This window comes from Caretta caretta, chromosome 2 (assembly GCF_965140235.1).
Source record: "Caretta caretta isolate rCarCar2 chromosome 2, rCarCar1.hap1, whole genome shotgun sequence".
NCBI classification, from domain to species: Eukaryota; Metazoa; Chordata; order Testudines; family Cheloniidae; genus Caretta; species Caretta caretta.
The window spans coordinates 243,402,859-243,422,842 of record NC_134207.1 but is presented as its reverse complement, the minus strand read 5'-3'; the positions used below and the strand labels follow the sequence as shown (position 1 = coordinate 243,422,842).

Below are 19,984 nucleotides of genomic sequence, written 5' to 3'. Positions count from 1 at the left end.
GTTTGAAAACCACTGGTTGTCTGAAAGACACTTTCACCCTATACCCTATCACAATTGTTAATGTTTCGACTAACAGCTGTGTTGTGTTTGTGTGTGTTAATTTCAATATTTAAAGCCCTTGGCTGCCCAGCGTTAGGCACGGTAGAAATTCATAATACAATCCCAATTACTTGAAAAGCCTTTGGATGAATTAGCTATATACATAATCATGGAAGCTGGTTTAGCAAGCTTTGAATTCTGTGCTTAGGTGTTTGGTATTCCCCTGAACTGAGAGCTCAAAGCCTGCAGAGCCAGCTCACCCAGGATCATCGAATAGGGAGCCAGCAGGCTTCCCTGAGACTGCTGGCTTTGGAGCTCCATTCATTAGGACTACAAGAAGTTTGCAAGAACAGACCGAAGATGCTCTGCAGTACTGAGTTACACAGGAGTTCCAGGGCCTAAGGACAAAGTCCCCTGGGGAGCTCAGTCCTGCCCAGCCAATAAGCTCTGCAGGAGCAGAGCTTTGGCTAGTCCTCAGAAGACAGATAGGATTTAAGGATAATCAAGAAGGTCGGTAACATTTTTAGATCGGTGAAGTTTGACTTTAACAGCACCATCATGCATTCCATCTACCATTTCTTTCTCTTGACACCAGAACATTATGTCCTTTCCAGTGCAGCTTCAAATTCTTCCTCTTCAAATGCACCTTTGACAAACTCAAAGTGATGCTAAAACTGACAATCTCCATCACCTTATGTATGACCAGTCTCAGGTAAATGGTCTGAAATATCATGGAACACGGTCAGCCTTCATTACAGCCACTCAAAACTCTTAGGTTTCAGAGTAGCAGCCGTGTTAGTCTGTATTCGCAAAAAGAAAAGGAGTTCTTGTGGCACCTTAGAGACTAACTAATTTATTTGAGCATAAGCTTTCATGAGCTACAGCTCACTTCATCTGATGCATTCAGTGGAAAATTCAGTGAGGAGATTTATATACACACAGAACATGAAAAAAATGGGTGTTATCATACACACTAAGGAGAGTGATCACTTAAGATGATCACTTAACTCTTAGCCTTTCCAATCTATGCAGGAAAAACACAGCAACTTCAAAACCATTTTTTTAAAAGTGAGATATGCTCATCAGAGGCTAAGTTGCAGAAGGAGTGAAAAGAGGTCTTTACTGCAATTCTCAGAACCCAAACGTCAGGAGCACGGGAACAAGACCATGCAGAGAAAGAGTAGCTTCGCAAAATCCATCATGAAAAAACTCAAAATAGCCAAGAAAACACTGCAAAAATGTACAACATGGAACAATTCTACAGAGGCGGGGTGGATCAGGTGACCTAGCACTGGTAGGTCTTTCCCATCTATACTTTGTATTCTCAAATCTTATCGTGTCTGATTTTGTTGGACTAGAAGTGGCATCAATCTTTTACTGATTATTTTTAATGGTAAAAGTTGAATTAAAAAAAATACCCAAAGCAGCATCTGCCATATTTCCCACATCAGTACCATGTGGGTATGTGTTTTCCCCATGCCTCCTGGATGTGCATATGACTTACCAGAACAATCAGGTTTTATTTATTTATTTTTGGCCCACGACAGTAAGCCCTCATTAGAAATGGCCAGTTAATACTGATTTAGACTAAACTTTCTTAATATTCCAGCAATGATAGGTCACATTTTATAAACCTCTTCCCAGCCAGAGGGACCCCAACATGCTTAATATAAAGCACTCAGCTGAATCCTAGCATCTATCCTTTCATTTATAGATAATTTTGAGACCAGCCATAAGCCTGACAAGCCGTCAGAACTAATTGGAAACTAAACTGGGGCTGCTTGAGCAATAATCTTGGACCTTCACTGCTTTGAGGCTGTAATCTGAGATTTAAAAAAATATGCTGTCTGTATAAACATTTGTTCTCCTTTCCCCTTCTCTCGCCCCCAGCCCCCAATGAAAAGCTTAGACACGCCAACTATACAAAGTCTCTTTAATGGTTATGCGTCAACATGATTTAGAGCATAGACCAGACACTCATGTTACAATAATTCTCAAACGTAAAGTTAACATTCAAATGTATAAAAGCTACTATAAAAATGTCAAACAGTATATCTAATTGGGATTTTGCTTGGTTTACCAACAGTTAATTAGAAAAATTCCCATTGGGTTTTACATTTTTGGTAAGATTATGAATGCTGCACCAAAATGATCAATGGAAGAAAAAATTATATTTTTTTAAACGTCTTCTTTCTAAAGTGTTCTTTTTTGTGCTTTTTGGAGAATATTAATCATATTAATATTATTCCAGAAAAGCACAATTACCACAAAACATTACAGTAAAAATAGCCATAGTTTATGAGTTATATAATTATCAAGAACATGTAAGGAAGCAAAATTCAGGTATTAGCTTTTTGCCTCGACAGTCATCATAAATCAGTTTTTCCTTCTCTCTCTCTCTCTCTCTCTCTCTTTTTAATTATTTAATAGCTAGGGATCAAAAACTTCTTAAAAAAACATATTCAAACTGAAAATTATTTAAAAACAGAAGCAATCTACATCAGCATGTCCTGAGGAAAGGCAGCTGAAAGCACTGAATAGAGCTCTCCCCGTCCCTGGCTGTAGAGAGGGCACACAAATAAGCGTATATGAATATGTCTGATTCCCAGCAGATAGCCTCTTGCTACTGCCTACAGTTAATGGATTAGGGCCAGACTGCTAAACGTGTAGGTGCCTAAAGATGAAGATAGGTGCCCAGTGGGATTTTCAAAAGTGCCTAGAGGCCCTGGGTTCAACTTCTGCTGACAACCAAGCAACACATTTAATTTACTGATTTTAGATTTATAAAACTCTCATTATGTTACTCTGAGCATGTATTAATTCATAGGATATAAACAATTAAACCAACAAAACATCAGCTAAAGTTCTCAATCCAATTTAAACAATCTCAGTAAACACCCCCCCTCTTTCTCTAAAGAAGCTAATCCTCTACAACCCGGCCCCTCAGGGAAAAATATATGATACGAACAGCGCCCACAGCTTTTACATCCATTCCCTAATGGAAAACCATTTTACACAAATACCCACACAGATAGTTTCATGTACAGGAGCAAACTGTAGTTTGCCCTGTGCAGGTGCACTGGTGAGCATTGGGGATGGTGCAGAGAGCACATTACCTCCTCTAGCATACCTGCGTAGGATGCAGCAGCCATGCTGAAGCAGTTGCTCTAAATACCAGAGAATTGGTTAGTATTGCCTGTGGTACAGAACACGTGGCCTGGTTCTCACACAAACCTGAAGACCAATACTGGGGGAATACACACTGCGCTTTTAAAGAACTGTTGTTTTCTGAGTGCATTGGCCTCTTGGAGGCATTCTACCCGATTAGCACAATGACTCCAGCCTCTACCGCTCCACTGCTATTCTCACATATACCCCAGGGCACCTCTGGTTGAACATGGTGCATGTCATGTAACTATATTATGCTTTCCAGCATCCCTACATGTTCCACAGAGGTCTACAAAAAAGTGTCTACAATACCTAACCTGCCAAAATTTCACCCCCAACAATCTACTGGGAAATATAGTGCTTACAATTCTGCTTTCTTGGCTGGCCCCTCTCTTACTGCTGGACTATACCTTTTAAAAAGATTTAGTGTTATCTTTAACTGGTATTTATCCTCCTAGACAAAAAACTATAGCATCACAGTATGATGCAGAAAGAGGTTGGAGGAAAGTGGGAAAATTTCCCATTCCAAATTGTGTTTGTGATTTTTAACACCCTGCAAGCTAACTTGGGAAGACAAGGAACAAACCCACTAAAGCCAGTATTTCTGAACAGCAACGGCTGTATCGGTTGTGGGCCAGAGGCAACTAATGGACTTTGATGTAATGCAGAAAACATCATCCTGTATAACAAATCCAAAAATTGTGGACCACTGTCCACAAGCAGAATCAATAGTGGCAGTGAATATTATTTAAAAAGACACAGGTAAAGAACTGCAGGCTTATTATTCCTCTTTTTATTCAACAACAGTTTTTAAGCATCCAGGGGGCCCATTATTTGCCACTCTTGCACCAACACACATCCCAATAGTAATGTATATTTTAAAAACAGTGCTGTAACAATTCTGTTTTACTAGAACAATAAATTGCAAAAAAATTGCAGTAGACACCATTTCAAAAATGCTACAATCCCACAGAGCAATCAGCAACAGGCATAGTTGTATTTACAGTCCCAACAAATTCATCAGAATCTGTTAACATTCCATGTCTCTAGATATAGTCTGGAGTGCACTAACTTTACATAATAAAGTCTGTTAGGGAGTATAAGAAACACCAAACACATACACACAAAATTTTCGGCATCCATAAACTGAGATAAAACATATGGAACTCACATGTCCTCAACTGTGATATCTTTCAGGATCTGGCAGTAATCCACATTCCACACTGCCTGGTCGTCCCAAACTTTGGATGCCAGTAGAATTGCACCCAGTACAATTCGCTTCCAGTTTGCTGGACAAATATCTATCTCTGCGTAAGTTAACAGTCTTTCAAGATATACCTGGGAAGACATGTTATAACCAAAACTTAGTATTTTCTTCTACTTAATAGAAATATTAGGGAAAAAATGTATTCTAAACAATCCGTTCCACCTATTTTAACTCAATGATCTGATCCCGTCAAGTCTGTTTTGGAAAGGAAAGAAGGATTTAATCCATTCATACAAAACTAAATTAAAGGTTGGATCTGGTCAATCTATGTTTTGGTTATGACTTCTTTCCTTTCTGATCTTAATCTTAACATAAGAAAACAAGCAGAGTTTGCAATTGTCTTTAATGAATCCACTCATATTAATCAGCATTTGAATGTCTTGACATAACAGTGAAAAAAACAAGGGCAGGCTAACAATGCTGTGCACGGACAATTATACAACAACTTAAACCATGGGTGTAATCCTGGAGAATCAATCATCAAGCAATATACACTTATAAAAACAGTTACATGTGATGAAAATTACACAGAACACCTCTGTTACAGTGGTCCGCACTTAAGAAGCTTATTTGCACCTTGAGAATGGTGGGATCCTAATTGTCCTACTTATATCATACTGTTTTAAATGGACTATGAATCTATATATGCCTACAGTGTCCCACACATTATAACTATGCCACTGTCACCAAGGAGAAACATCAGATACAGTCTCAGTGAAAGGATTTCATACATTTCTTCTGTTGATCAGAGATTATTTCCAAACATTCTAATAAAGACTTTGGTTATTTTTTTTACATTATATCCTTAAACACAAAAAAATGAAAAGCAATAAACATGCTACACAAAACAATAAGGATTTGTAGGGCATCACGGGTAATGTTAACGTCTTCAGAAAATAAGAAACTCTAGAGATTTAAGTGATACCAAGAACAGCAAGCATCTAGAAAAGTGAAGCTGGACCTCACAAGATCCTTAAATCAGCATGTGGTGAAGGAGCTGGCTGGGCTATTTAATCTTTAGCTATAATTTGCTGAGTTTGAAACCTACTCCGCTGTGTATAAGTTTTGTGCACATCTAATTCCTAAGTGCATGAGTACAAGTTTCGGTTTAAATGGAAGACAATATTTATTATAATACTTCACGCCACATTAACTCACTAAATATTACCCTACCATTTGGGGACTGACTACCGTGCACCCTGTGTGTCTGGGTAGTATTATTTCCATTCAGGTCACACTAAAGGTTTGGTCAATGGACATTACTTCAAACTGCACATAAAGCTAATACAGTGAAGCCAGAGAATTTTGACTTTTCCACTTCGTTCACTGACTTTTTGGTTAGGGATTCATTTTGAAAAGATTGAACACCTAGCCCACAGACACATGACTGGTTTTCTAACTGCCTGCTAACACCCAATTGCAAAGAAACGGGAATTCATGGAAATATCGTTGTTTTCAAATAAGCACAAAGACTGGTATTACTTCTGTAACTGCACAGACATGAAATAGGGAGAGCACCTGACCCTTATTGTGGTGAAACTTTTAATCATCTCAGATTACTGTATTTACAATTTGACATAAAAGAAATAACAATCAAAATTCAATAGTTTGTTGCTGTTTAGAAAGACAGAAAGACGCAACTACATTTCAGCATAACATGAGGTCCTGTGATCTCAGACCTGACTAATTCATGAATTTGTATGTCTTTACTGAATCTTTTAAAAACAACACAATTATAAATAAAAATTTGTTTTTGGAGCTCTGCTCATGTAAGCACTCCCAGTGCTATATAAAAATAAATACTATAATTAAATCACATTTTAAGAGAACAACAAACACCCACTGAAAATTATACAAAAAAGGTGGCAAATCCAACACTAGGGAAGAGATGTGTCCAGAAAGGTAAAAGTGAAGAAAGAGGACTGATCTGGATGTTGAAGAAGAATAATTTCAACACTCCAGGGCCCACCAATATGACTATCAACCTGCTAAAAGCAACCTCCAGTGATGGGATCTCTGAAGAGAAGGTGGTGAAAAATGCTTCACATGTAGCCAGAGCCCAAACTACTCAATAGTGCCAATTTAAACTCAATCTGCCACTTAGTGAACTGCCAGCGTAAAGAGCATTACACAATTACAGTTGTTCATAATGCAGACTGTGAATCTGCTTACTGGTTCGAACAAGCCACAACCAACAGGAATGTCCTGTTGTGAGCTGAGTTAAACAGGAGACTGAAATTCAGGAAAATGCAAAGTAATGCATTAGGAGAAAAATAATCCAAAAACACGGACAGATATTCAGTGGGAGGGAGAAACTTATGGAAACTGTAATGCCAAAGGGGCCTAGAGCCAAACTCAGCTGTGTTGTAAAATGGGGCAACTCCACTGAAGTCACTAGAGTTACACTTGCTCTAAGTCAGCCCTGAATTTGATCCCCACTGTGATGGTGAACAACGTATTAGATTTGAACTGGCAAAGAGATAGCAGGAAATTCAACTAATACCATTTTGAGCTTCCTATAGAGAGTCATATCGTATCACATCTAACAGGGAGGTAACAGTCCCTGTCTATACAGTTCTAGTTTAATCACAACCACAATATTGTATTCAGTTCTGGGCAGAAGCAGAAAAGTAATGACAAACTGGAGGGAGCTGAGAGAAGAGCAAGGAAAATGACAGAGCTGTAAGTAGGCATTTTAGCGTCTTGGGCAAGCAAGCATATTTTACCTCCCTACCATTAGTTTTTAGATGATCTGAGTTAGGATATTACAGAGTAATGATAATGCATTTTGTAGTAAGATGAGGCCCTGAAACATAAACCCTTGGTATCAGAGGCCCGGTCTGAGGCCTGAACTAAAGTAATGGTCAAGACTTCGCTAACAAAGCAAAGTTAAGCTATGAGCCAGAGGCAGGCCCTGCTCACAAAAGGTGGCATGAAGGCGGCTGCTAATTGGACGTATACACATACCTAAAGGGTATCAAGTACTAATAGGATAAACCTGTGCCAGGATGGCACCAGAACATTCCGGCACGAATACATTCCACAGAAATAATGAGGAACAGGCTGACCCATCCTAAAAGACAGGGTCAAAAAGATAGTATGATGGATAGACTTGTTGGTTCGAACCAACATGTACCAGGAGAGAGGCAGCACCCCAACAGGCAGAGGGGTTGTACCTCAATACGTCAGAAGTGATGTGTAACTTGTTTGTACCTGTGTATAAGAATGCATCCCTGAGTAGATGTCTTTGTCCGGTCTAGGGAGCAGTGGAGAGTCCTGCCACTGACTGAGCTGGGTCCATTGTCAAGGGGGCACATATTCGTAGTATGTCCTGTGGAGTCTGCGGGAAACTATTACTGTGCTTCATTTGACAATAAACCTGGCAGGGTGTCTTCATACCTTAACAGAGTCTGTGGTCATTGGGGGTTCTCTCGGGGTCTGCTGTGTAGCGATCTGTGCAGAGCCGGGGCAGCACACAGTGGGAACACACGCACGCAGCCGACCGTTATCAATATTGGACAGGACAGAGCACCACACTTGTGACATCTGACGACATTTATTTTTGCATATTGGTACAGTACATAGACAATAAAAGCTACTGTACAATTCTTTTAGGTGCCACATTAATTGTCACACAATCCTTTAACATTCCTTTAGTATCCTCCTACATAACCTTTAAATAAACTCATTGATAGGTACTGAAAAAAAACACGGACTGAAAATAATTGTAACAAATATGGATACTGCAATGACTTAATGGCATGAAACATATTCAGAAAGACACATAATTGTATGTGTTTATAAAAAGGTGATACTGGTTTCCACCACCTCACAGCGAGATTCTGGCTAGAATAAACAGCCACCTCTCTCGATGACACGTAGGAGAATAAAAGGGACTCAAGAGTAAACAAAGAAAGAATTTACCTCAGAGGCAGATTATCTAGCAACTGAATTACCAACAAAGCATCTGACTCTCTGTAAGCAGAGGCCACCCTTTCTCTGGCCTTTATAGAAGGGGTGGGAACATTGTAATATTTCTGTTTTTTACCTTTTGGATTGTGATTTTATTTTTCTAAGAAGAGTTTGCTTTTGGTACAATATTTATGGTTGGCTTATAACTAATTGTTTGCTTATCGTTTGCTTATCGGTACAATATTTATGGTTGGCTTATAACTGATCGTTTGCTTATCGGTACAATATTTATGGTTGGCTTATAACTGATCATTTCTCCTCCTAAAAACCTGCCAAGCAAATTGTGATTATGCCCCTTTAAAGGTGAAGGACTATAGCAGAATGGCTTGTTTATAGAAGGCCAGTTGCGAAGTATCATTCAGTTGGGGAAGCTATGTTGTGACAGCTGATCAGAGGCATGACGCATCCTGCATCTTGACAGGGAGTTAGACTAGATGACCTTTGCAGTCCCTTCTAACCCTGTGGTTCTATGACACTTGACTTCTGGCCAGGCGAGGCCCCTCTCACCTAAGTGTGGTGACAGAAGAAAGTATATGGCTGTGGTGATTGTGAAATCAGAGTATGCTGTGCTTCAGTGAGAGAAATGCCAGTGCCAGGGTTATAGTGGCTAGATGGACATATTACCCAGGTGATGGCCCCGGTGTCGTAAAGACGGTGTCAGGAATAGACTGGCTGTGTCACAGCCTAGAATGCTAAAAGTACAGGATAGAATGTCCTGTTTGGCTGGTTTTCTCTCTTATCCTGTCTCTAAGGGGAGAACTGCGTGTGCAGCTTAGTGGACATGCTTCTTCGCCAGTGCATATCTCACCGGCAGCCCCAATCCAGATCTGTGCTTAATGTGGATTTCCCTACTGTACATTTCACCTGTACTGTAAATGTCCTGTATTTTTTATCTGTTGGGGCACAACTGAAAATTGTCCCTTGCCCAGAATTAGAGGCATTTTAAAAGAAAAGCCAAGTGGTATTCAGCATCCTGGGCCAGTCTGCCCTGAAGGTGTCAGTTCCCTGATGTGTGAGCGCACCTTGCTGGCCAGCGAATGGAGCATTATTACAATGGATCAGAGGGAGGCTCCTTATTCTGTTCTCTGTAATAACCACTGAATCAAGCTGGGGCCGCAACAAGTAAGGATAGGTCGCAGTAATAGGAAAACACAGCTAAAGGAGGGAGCAGGATGTTTAATCTACTCTGAGTGTTCACTAAAAACTTAAGGTATGTTTTACCTGTGCAGTGTTTACTTTCTTTGTTTCTATTGTTGCTTCCCCTAACTGTATATCATAAGCAGCCCAGGACATCTTCATTTTTCTTTTCTGAACACTTCCTCCTAAGCATGGAAGCTCCTCTGCCCACACCCTATTTTTGCAAACAGGGCAGGTGGATCATCCCATCACAGTAATTGTTACCTCCTCTGCCACCATCTGACAGCACCTCAGCCCTGGCCTGAACAGTGGCTCTTACCTCCCTCCCCGAATTTTGCTCATCAGCCTCCCTCCTGCCTCTGCCTCCAGCTGTTTGATCCCTGGCCTGCAGTCAGTTTCCACCCTCTGCTCAGACCCTGCCCATCCCCCTCAATTTGCCCCCTTTAACCTTTTCAATCCTTAGCAAGAGCAGCAGGTTCAGCTAAGTAGGAGCCAAGCAGCACTCAACATCCTGACCACCTGCTGCCCTGACAGGGTCCTAGTCCTGGAAATCCTGCTCCCGCCGGGGTCACTGGGCCTGCGAACCTGCCAGAAGCGGGGGGAGGGCCGGAAAATAATCAGAGAGAGGGGAGGAAATATTAGGAAATATTCAAAGAGCTAAATATGTATAGCTTGGCTCAAAGAAGATTAAGGACATGAGATACAGATATTTGAAGAGTGTAAATACCAAGAAGAAAGAAGAATTATTTAGGATACAGGGAATATAGACTAGAAATAACAAGCTAATATAAATAAGAGCACATTTAGGTTGGAGGGGTAATTCTCCTTGGGGAAGGAAGCATGGCCAGCACCCTTTCCAGGGGCCTGCAGCTTTAGAATCAAGTTAGGACTCCAGAGAACACTATTTTATTCTTATACTACCCTCATCTCCATAGTATTTAAGCACCATCTAGTAGCCCATTAAGCAATCTGTCCTGTTTGGCTGGTTTTCTCTCTTATCCTGTCTCTAAGGGGAGAACTGCGTGTGCAGCTTAGTGCTCTGTTTCGGTGGGGTTTTGGTTTTTTTCAATGTACAAGCTATTATGCACTTACGTTAGAGAAGGCAGATCTGAGAAGCGTGTCTGGCACTTGGAAGGTCTGTAATGGTCCTTCGCTTCTGCGGGAGTTCCTTCCACAGACTCAGACCAGTTCCCAAGAAATCTCTGTCTCCTGCATAGATGAGCTTTACCCTCATGATAGAGAGTTAAATTGTGCCAGAGGAACGAAGTTGTTGGCTACCCTCTTCATCCCAGTGCTTCAGGCCATCTCTTAGGTATGCTGGACCCAGACCATGAAGCGCCTTGAAAATAAGGATCAAGACTTTGAACTTGACTCAATATTGTACAGGAAGCCAGTGTAGAAATTAGAGAATGGGTCTGCTGTTCCCTTGGTAGCCTGTGTTGCTGAGGAGACACAATGCAATGTTCTGGCTAGTGGAAGTTCCTGGTGAGAGATGCTAAATCAGCACCAACTTTTGGAGCTATTCCAGCTGGCTCTGGGCCCATTTACAGAGCAAGGCTTTTGGGTGATTATCACCATTGTAGCCCTAATTTTAAGCAGATTCACGGGCAGCGTGGGACCAAAACTTGGCTTCTGCTGGCACAAGCCAAGAAATGGCTCTAGGCTCAAGAAAAACAAATGCTGGGTATTTACTTGTGCAACTCCCACTGGTATTCACATCATCTGTGCAACTACGTCTCTGCACATTTAGCACTCGGGTAAACGCAGATCTGCTCACTAATTTCAATCCAATTTTTGTATCAAATAGACCTAAGATTTATTGTGCTTTTCTAATGTCTTTGCTAAGCTCATTATGTTCTAATTCTCCTTCTTCCTTAACTTACAAAAGTAATAGACCTTCTGTATTTTCCTGTCTTTAGGATCAGTTGCTAAATTAAAGGGGACTAAATCTGAATTTAAAAAGTTCATCTTAGGGAAGTATGTTATAAAATGTACTCATCTGAACATTGGAGGAAATAAATCTGTACCTGAAAGAATCAGGAGAAGCAATCTGTCATCTTTACTGAAGACTCATCTCCACGTGACTATCTCAGTAGATTTTTCTGTTACAGAACCATAAGTAATACAATATAATTACCATGTATGGTGTTCAGAAGCCAGGAGTTAAATGCCATGAATTACTTTCACCCACTTGAGAGTTTGATCCATCTTTAGAAATAGTACTACTGCCTTAACAGATTGCAGACATTCTGGAATAGCACTTTATTTCCATGTAATTGATCCCTAGGGACTTGTCTTTCTGACACTAGGTTTATGCAGATGGAAGTCCACAATGCTTCCCTAGCTAAACATTCACGGAGCTGGATTCTAAAAACTAAAAGCACTTGCTTACCCCAGGTCACTTTCCCATTCCTCTCAGTATTTTCAGAGCCTCCAAACCCCATCTTTACCCAATTATAATCACAACTAGTGTGGCCACAAGACTCCAACAAGCATGATTATGGAGTCTACAGTTTGGCTCTCAGGTTGATTGGTAACAAGACTGCCATATAGTGAGCTCAGTTCTTATTTAAACAAACACCACAGGATAGAAAATGTTTGGTGGCCCTTGGCCAAACAAGATTTGACTTTGCTTTTATTATCTGAGGCTGCAAAACAGGTCGGACCCCTGCCACACACACACACACTTTTTTTTTCTTTAAACACTAACTGCACTTCAATCTTTAAAAAAAACTTTGTTTACATATTTTGGTTACTTGAATGCTCTGCTGTAGAAAATCTTAAGTAATGCTCATTTAAAAATTTTTTTACTTTGAAATATGCTGTGCCCCCAAACTCCAGAAGCACTGGTCCTTATATTAAAACAAACAAAAACAAAAACTTCCTTGATGTATTTGCCACCTAAGCTGGCCTTATCTGCATGTCTGTATTACATTTGTTCATTGAAAATGTCAAGCCCCAGCTACATACAACAGATTTTCCTGTAGAAAGCTTGGCATCTTTGTATTTCACTGTAACCACAAATGAAATTCTTGGGTGTATCGTGTAAGCAACCTTTGGGCATTTTTAATAATACAAACATAAAACAACAGAATTGAAGCTAAAATCTCAGTCAGAATAGTAATAATTCTGGCTTTTTCTTGGCCATTTCACAGAATTTACACCAAATATCGGATTGGAGATTACACTCAGGACATTAGCAGTCTAATATTTTAGCCATACATTAAACTGCTTAGGTGATTTTTCCTAGCTGCGAATACCTTTCTGATGACACACTAATAGTTGAATAATATTTATTACATACTTCAAGACTGGAGAAAACAAACCAAGATGGTATTGATTTCTTTGCTTTGAATGAGAGCTGGGAAAAATTCAGAATTGCCATCCCATGGGAAATTCCAATATTTCAAATTTTGTTTTCCTCCCAAATTGGGACAAAATATTGAATACCAAAATTTTTGTGCAAAGACATATTGAAAAAAAATTTCTATTCAGGAATATCAAAGCATTTCATCTTAATGTTTTCTGGTCCAAACAAAATATTTAGATATTCCCAAATCAAAATGTATATTTTTGGCTTATTGAACTGACCCTAAACACTGTTTTTAGTCAGTTCAGCATTTAACTGCTCTTCCCCCAGTATGAGCAACTGCTTCATAGGAGTTACGGTTCGAGATCCAGATATTCAATTCCCATTTACAGGCCAGGCTTCCTGGCCGGACAACATGTCCTATGATGCATCTGTACTCCTGTGCCTTCCATGATACACCACACAGACTGCAAGAGGAGAGACCATGTTGTATTAAGGGAGATGTAGTCCCCAGTAGAAGCCAGCCCAATGGAGAGAAAAGGGTCTGCACTGCAAGTCCTATCAGCAATGCACCACAGTGGAAAAATGCAGCTTAATGTTAAACTGACTCAAAATAAAACCTTTTTAGGTAATTTCAACAAACCAAAATGTTCCAATTCAGGTTGAACTAACGCAAAATGAAGTATTTCATTTTGATTTTTCCCAATGGAAAACCACATTATTTTTTTTTGAAAAATTGAAAAATGTTCCTAAAGAAAACGTTGATATTGAAGAAACTGTATTTTCTGTTGAAAAAAATCATTCCAATGGAAAATTCCCAACCAGCTCTACTCTTAATGGCTGTTTTTATCATCGGACAAAATGGAGGCTACGTAGGGAGCACTGAAAAGAAATAACTTGAAATTGCCATCTCTATTGCAACACTGGCAAGATTCAGACAAGTTGTTTGTGTGGCAGATCAGATGTTTCAGTGACAGAGCAGCTGTAAGAAAACAGGAGTAATTTGGTGTTCCTTTCCCGTTCTGCAAAATGCAAGAACTCTGTTGACCTGCACAGTTCTGCACTGAAAGCATTTAATTTTGCAACAAGCTTCACACAAGGCCCAAACCTGTGAGGTGCTGACCGCCTTCTGAAGTCAACAAGAACTGAAGGAACTTGAGGGCTCAGGCCATTGAAAATCCTTCAATACTGAGTGCCTAAAATTTAGGCACCTAAATGATTCAGTGGCCAATTTCCAGCGGTGCTGAGCACTACCTGCTTTAGTCCCTCTGGGGAAAGAAAAAAAAAAGTCAAGCCACTTTTACTCAGATGCCTCAATATGCATCTAGGTGCCCAAATTAAAAAATGTTCATCTAAGAACTTTAGAAATCTCAAAACATTTAAACAAGAGCCCAGTGGAGCAATGAAGTGGTAACAGTAGAGATTAATTATGTCAAAACCAAATTTACTGCAGATTTGGGTACAGTGAAAACTAGGTATTGTGAAAACTGTAGCAGAGGTACTCTTTTAGACTAGATGATATCTTTTCTGAAAGAGATGTGGGGTCAATTAAAGGGTAGATTCAGAATGCTCATTTCATCATCCAACCCAGTCCATGTAAACTGCTCAGAAAGGGTTGGAGATGAGGGGGGGGGGGGAAGGAAATGTACTTACTTTGCTTAAAATTTACTGTCCAGTCAAAATGGCTAGTTACATGTGAAAAATGTATACCACAGTGACTACCACTGGGAAAATGAAATCCCTGATTAACTATCTCACCTTAAAAAGATAACAGAGTAGCAGATGACAGAATTAATAATTACATATTTCTAATACAAAAGTCAGCCATTCTTGAATGTTTCTGGGGAGAGAGAGAGAAAGCACAAAGGAGCAAGTGGGCAGCCAACCTATGGCTGACTGAGCTGATGGAAATCAGCTGGCATTATCAGAATGTTATAAAATTCTCAGACAAAATACCAGCAGTAGGAGCAAGACCTCCGCCAAACAAACTTAATTTCTCATCAGCCATCAACCTGAGCAGAGAAGGAAAAATGAAGGACTTAGCATCATAAAGGTAGAAACAGAGCCTTTTCTCATGATGTTTTTTCAGTACTGTGGGTCAGATTCTGATCTGAATTTTACTAGCAAAACTTCATTGATTTTAGAGGAATCACTGAATTTACATTGGTAAAGAGAGTCCAGCCTATGCTGTTTAAGGTTCCAATCCTGCAGCTGGTAGCATGCAGTTGTGCCTCTATGGACCCCAATCTGCTCCAGTGGTGGTCCCTGTGAGCACGGTAATCTGCCCGCACACTGTCAGTTGTGAGACTGGGGCCTAAATGTTATCATCCCCCACATAACACATGAAGGCACAGTTTCCATTCCAACATACATCAACAAAGTAAAAAGGAATAAATACATCTGTTTCTTCACAAGTACAAAAGTTTGGTGCATCCCAATGTCTGAAACTGAAAAGGGATTTGCATGGAAAGATTATTGTATGTACTGGCACTAAGGTAACTTTTGCTAGGCACTGAAAGATGCTTATTGGCTCGAATGCAGCCACTGAACTGCCACAAGCTTCTGTTCTAAGAGATTAGCCAGCTCCCTGCTGACTCTCTCCAAAAACAACTTCATGCTTTGCACTTGCTCAGCTGGGCACCTAACATGTTCCAGACAGACCTGGTGCCATCCATTTTGTAGAAGAGGATATCCTGGCATGATACTGCTTCTGCTTGTCCAACTTTGAAAAGAGACCAAATGTGAAAAGTAGTGAAGTAGTTAGCTCCAAAAATCTCTGAAAAAGGTGGCCAAAAATAAAAACTATTATTATTAATAACAAACAAACACACACCAGATATTTAACATCAAAACTTAGGTGAATCAGGAGAAACTCCAGTGCTCATAACCTCTGATTCTGCCTCAAAATTTCATCCAGTTTCTCCTGGAAAGAAAGATGCAGCTAAAAGACACTCAGACTATTATAGGATATTTATTTTCCACTCTCCTTGTACACTGGGCCTCACTGTTCCTTCCTAACACAGCCAGGATTCCCCCTGACTTAAGTGGAAGTTCTGGGTTCACAAGGAATGGAAGATCAAGATCATTAACTCAGAAGTCTAAAAATAAAACCACATTCCCTGAGTGAATTTGTACTTTTTCCTTTGGAAAAAAAAACCCCAAAACAGATTCCCCCCATTCTCTTAAATTTTGCTTCTTTGCAATATTTCTACTGAAGCAGAAGTCAACACAGTTCCATTTTGTTTTCTTGGGTAATTATGCATGGTCACAGATGCTACTAGTTAGGAAAGTGCACAGCTCCAAAGAAAAGCATTTGTAGTCATTACTGCAGATCAGCAGGTTTTGGGTTTTGTTTTGTTTTTTTCTTAAATCACCACTAGGTATGTGACATTGTATGGAAAATAGAGAACTGAGCCTAACAAGAGTTTTTTGGCTGTGTCTCACTGCCCAAAAAAGAAATGGGAGGTAGTGATTTTAAATTTCCTAGACAGTGAATTTAGTATTGATATATAATATGGAGCAGATTTTATGTCAGATAATAACCTAATGCTGCCACATGAATCTTTGGACACAATAGGGTATCAAACTTAAACAAAAGATAAAGAATAGCATTGTGGCAATTTACTTTTTTTAAATGACAAGATTTTATTAAATAAGCATTCAGGATAGCTTTTATAAGATTGTCACTAGCAAGAGAAATGGTGGCCAGCACGTGGAAGGGTTTTCATATCTTGAGTTTGTCAGATATTCAATAGGGCTGTGATAGCTGCAGAATTCATGTCACTAGGACAGATTAAAGAATATGCTGGAGGGACATATTTCACTAACTTAGTGCCCATTCCTCCCCTTCCTCTTAGCTCTGCTACCTCCTTCGTGATTCACAATGAGCTGTCAAACTATGGACAATGTGGCTTTCCATTCCATAAAGGACACCTTTCTATTCTCAAGAAAATCCCCTCCTATCTGGTGAAAATGGTTTCCAGACACCCAGCAAAATCAATAAACAGAAAGAAAAACAGCCTTCTCCTCCATACATCAATTTAGCAAGTCAAACAAATGTTTTTAGATTAAACAAATTTTCACTAGCAGTTAAAAGTCAGAATACGCGATGTAAATGCAGTAAAGGGAGGGCAAGTTTTTTTGCTCTACACATATGCGTGTGTACACACACACACACACGTGAGATCCTATAATTATAATGAAACTGTCCTGGAGGAATACCTGATAGAGAGACAAAGTAAATCCCTAAGCATTAGACTCTCCTTCTGAGGAAATACTGCAGGTGGGATGAACTTTCTCTTTACAGTTCTGCAGTGCTCTCTTTATTCTACTGTTGGAAACCTGACTGTTTCCAGGATAAGGAGAACTTGGGAACATTTGGTTGGATTAGTTAAATTCATATGGCAAACGTAGACTCTCTTATGTAATTACAATACTCTCATCGCTGTGGCATACTGTGGAGATGAACATGGTACAAATGCTGAATGTGATCCAGGCACTAACAAATATCTTCTTGTATCTATATTCATCTAAATTTAAAAAAATAATTTAGGCTCTTTTAGGTACTCATCTGGCCCCTATTACCATATTATCTGAGCATCTCACAATCACTTATGTATTTATCCTCACTACAGCCCTGAAAGGCAGGGAAGTGCTATCACCACCATTTTACAGATAGGGAACTGAGGCACAGAGAGATTAAATGATTTGCCCAAGGTGACACAGGAAGTCTGTGGCAGAGCACAGAACTGATGTCCAATAGACCATCCTTCCTCCCCAATTCTAGTGATCAGACTGCTTATGTGTTTGTAGGACAAAGTGACAACAAATAACTAGTGAAGACACCTTTTCCTTGAGTTATGGATAATATTAATACTGAGCACTTATATTGAGGTAGCCAATTAAACAGTGACCTTACTAGATCGTGCCACTACCACCCAACCAGCAACACAGAACCTTGAGAACAGTGTTGCAGATATGCTTGGTGGAAAATGATGACAATCGCTAGGCTTCAGCAAGGATGGAAGTACCTCCTAGAGAGGGAAGAGAACATTTACGCAGTATTCCTTCCATAAAGCCAGGTCACAGCTTGAGCACAAGCCAGCTATTCACCAAGACAGAAAATGTTATTTAAATGAGTTTTAATCAGCAATAAAATTTATTCTTTCGATTATTGTTGTTTGTGTGGTGTTATTCTGAAAATAAATAATGCAAATTAGTATTTTAATTGTCTCAACCTCAGATATTAATTTCCTCACCTATCAGTACAAGAAATCTCTTCGCAGCTTTGGAGGGCTTTGTGGAAATTAAATCTTTTTGTTTAATTATAAATTGTTTTGCTGTAATATTAAAGGCTTTAATTGAAATGTTTTAATTAAGCACTTGGAGCAGGGGTGGGCAAACTACGGTCCAGGGGCTGCATGCGGCCCTTCAGACATTTTAATCCGGCCCTTGAGAACCTACCAGGGAGCAGGGTCCAGGGCTTGCCCCGCTCTGGCGCTCCAGTTGGAGAGAGGGGTCGCGGGTTTGCCCAGCTCCGTGCAGCTCCTGGAAGAAGCAGCAGCAGCATGTCCCCCCTCCAGCTCCTACACATAGGGGCAGCCAAGAGGCTCCGCGTGCTGTCCCCTCCCCAAGTGCTGCCCCCACAGCTCCCCTTGGCCAGCAACCACAGCCAGTGGGAGCTGTAGGGGCGGCACCTGCAGACAGGGCAGCATGCATTGCTGCCTGGCTGCGCCTCCGCATAGGAGCTGGAGCAGGGGGACATGCCGCAGCTTGTGGGAACTACTTGAGCCTGCACCTCTGACTCCTTCCCATGCCCCAACCCCCTGCCCCAGCCCTGATCCCCCTCTTGCCCTCCAAACCCCTTGGTCCCAGCCAGGAGCACCCTCCTGCACCCCAAACCCTTATTCCCAGAGCACACGCCCCCAGCCAGAGCCCTCACTCCCCCCAACCCCCCGTGCCCCAGCCTGGAGCCCTTTCCTGCACACTGAACTCCTCAATTCTGGACCCACCAAAGAGCTCGCACCTGCAGCCGGAGCCTTCACTCCCTCCCTCACCCCAATCCCCAATTTCATGAGCATTCATGGCCTGCCATACAGTTTCCATACCCAGATGTGGCTCTCGGGCCAAAAAGTTTGCCCACCTCTGACCTGGAACATTACAATGGAGTTTCGTTTTGTGGGGTTTTTTTTCCGGAAAGCAGCTTTTACGACACAGGATGGGGGTTCATTTCACTCAGTTCTTTCACCAGGTGTACAGACTACAAACTAACCCACCATTGCTGCTGTCCATGCTTCTCAGGCAGCATCGCCAGGATATGCCTGCATGCCAAGGGGGAAGCAGTGCATTCACCTCAAGACACCCAACATACTTTGATCTTTGTTAATGTTTTAATAATATATTGATATATTAAAGAGGGACTGGAAAAAAACCAATAATTCAAGTCTCTTACTTAAGAGGCATTGTGATCTGCTTTCCCGGAGACATGCTGCATGCCTGAGTGTGGGCAGGCCCCCGAGAAGGAATAAGTGGCAGATGGCAGATCAGATTGTAGTCTGTTCCCACATCGGACTGCAATGAAACACAGGCTTGTGCAGGGGAGGCTGGTTTCTACCCATAGTCAACTTCTCAAAACTCAAAGCACTTGGCAGATTTTGGCTAAAGTTTGTAATGTGTCAGCAAAGCCAACTTAGGAGGGTTTAAAAAAGAAAAGAAAAGCAGATTACTTTCCATGCAGTCAGAGAGATCCATTTCTAGGTCCCCACTGATGGCAATGGTGACATATGAGGAAACGGAAATCAGAGATGAAGGGAGAATATGTAGCTAATGAATAACGTGGTATTAAAAATACTACTGTGTCATACTTCTAAAAGAAGGTTTGGAAGCACGTTACAGAGGTGGGTATTTACAGACAGTGCTACGGGAGTTCCGGCAGATTAATGGCCTGATCTGGAAAAGTGCCGAGCATGTGCGACTCCCATTGAGGTCACTGGAAGCTGCGGGTGTTCTGCACCTCAGAACATCAGGCCACGAATGTCTTGCCGAAGCTCCTACAACTCGTGAGTGGCACAGCCAGGAAGAGAACCCAAGTC

The 19,984-nt window shown here is 40.9% G+C and overlaps 1 protein-coding gene across 4 annotated transcripts in view; it reads right to left on the bottom strand.

The window, feature by feature from the left end:
* CCNY (cyclin Y) overlaps nucleotides 1-19,984 on the bottom strand; it is a 225,661-nt gene that overhangs the window by 23,259 nt on the left and 182,418 nt on the right. For all 4 annotated transcript variants that reach the window (XM_048837693.2, XM_048837696.2, XM_048837698.2 and 1 more), the window contains one exon: nucleotides 4,379-4,545. In XM_048837693.2, coding sequence (XP_048693650.1) covers nucleotides 4,379-4,545 — 167 coding nt within the window. The remainder of the gene's footprint in view (nucleotides 1-4,378; nucleotides 4,546-19,984) is intronic.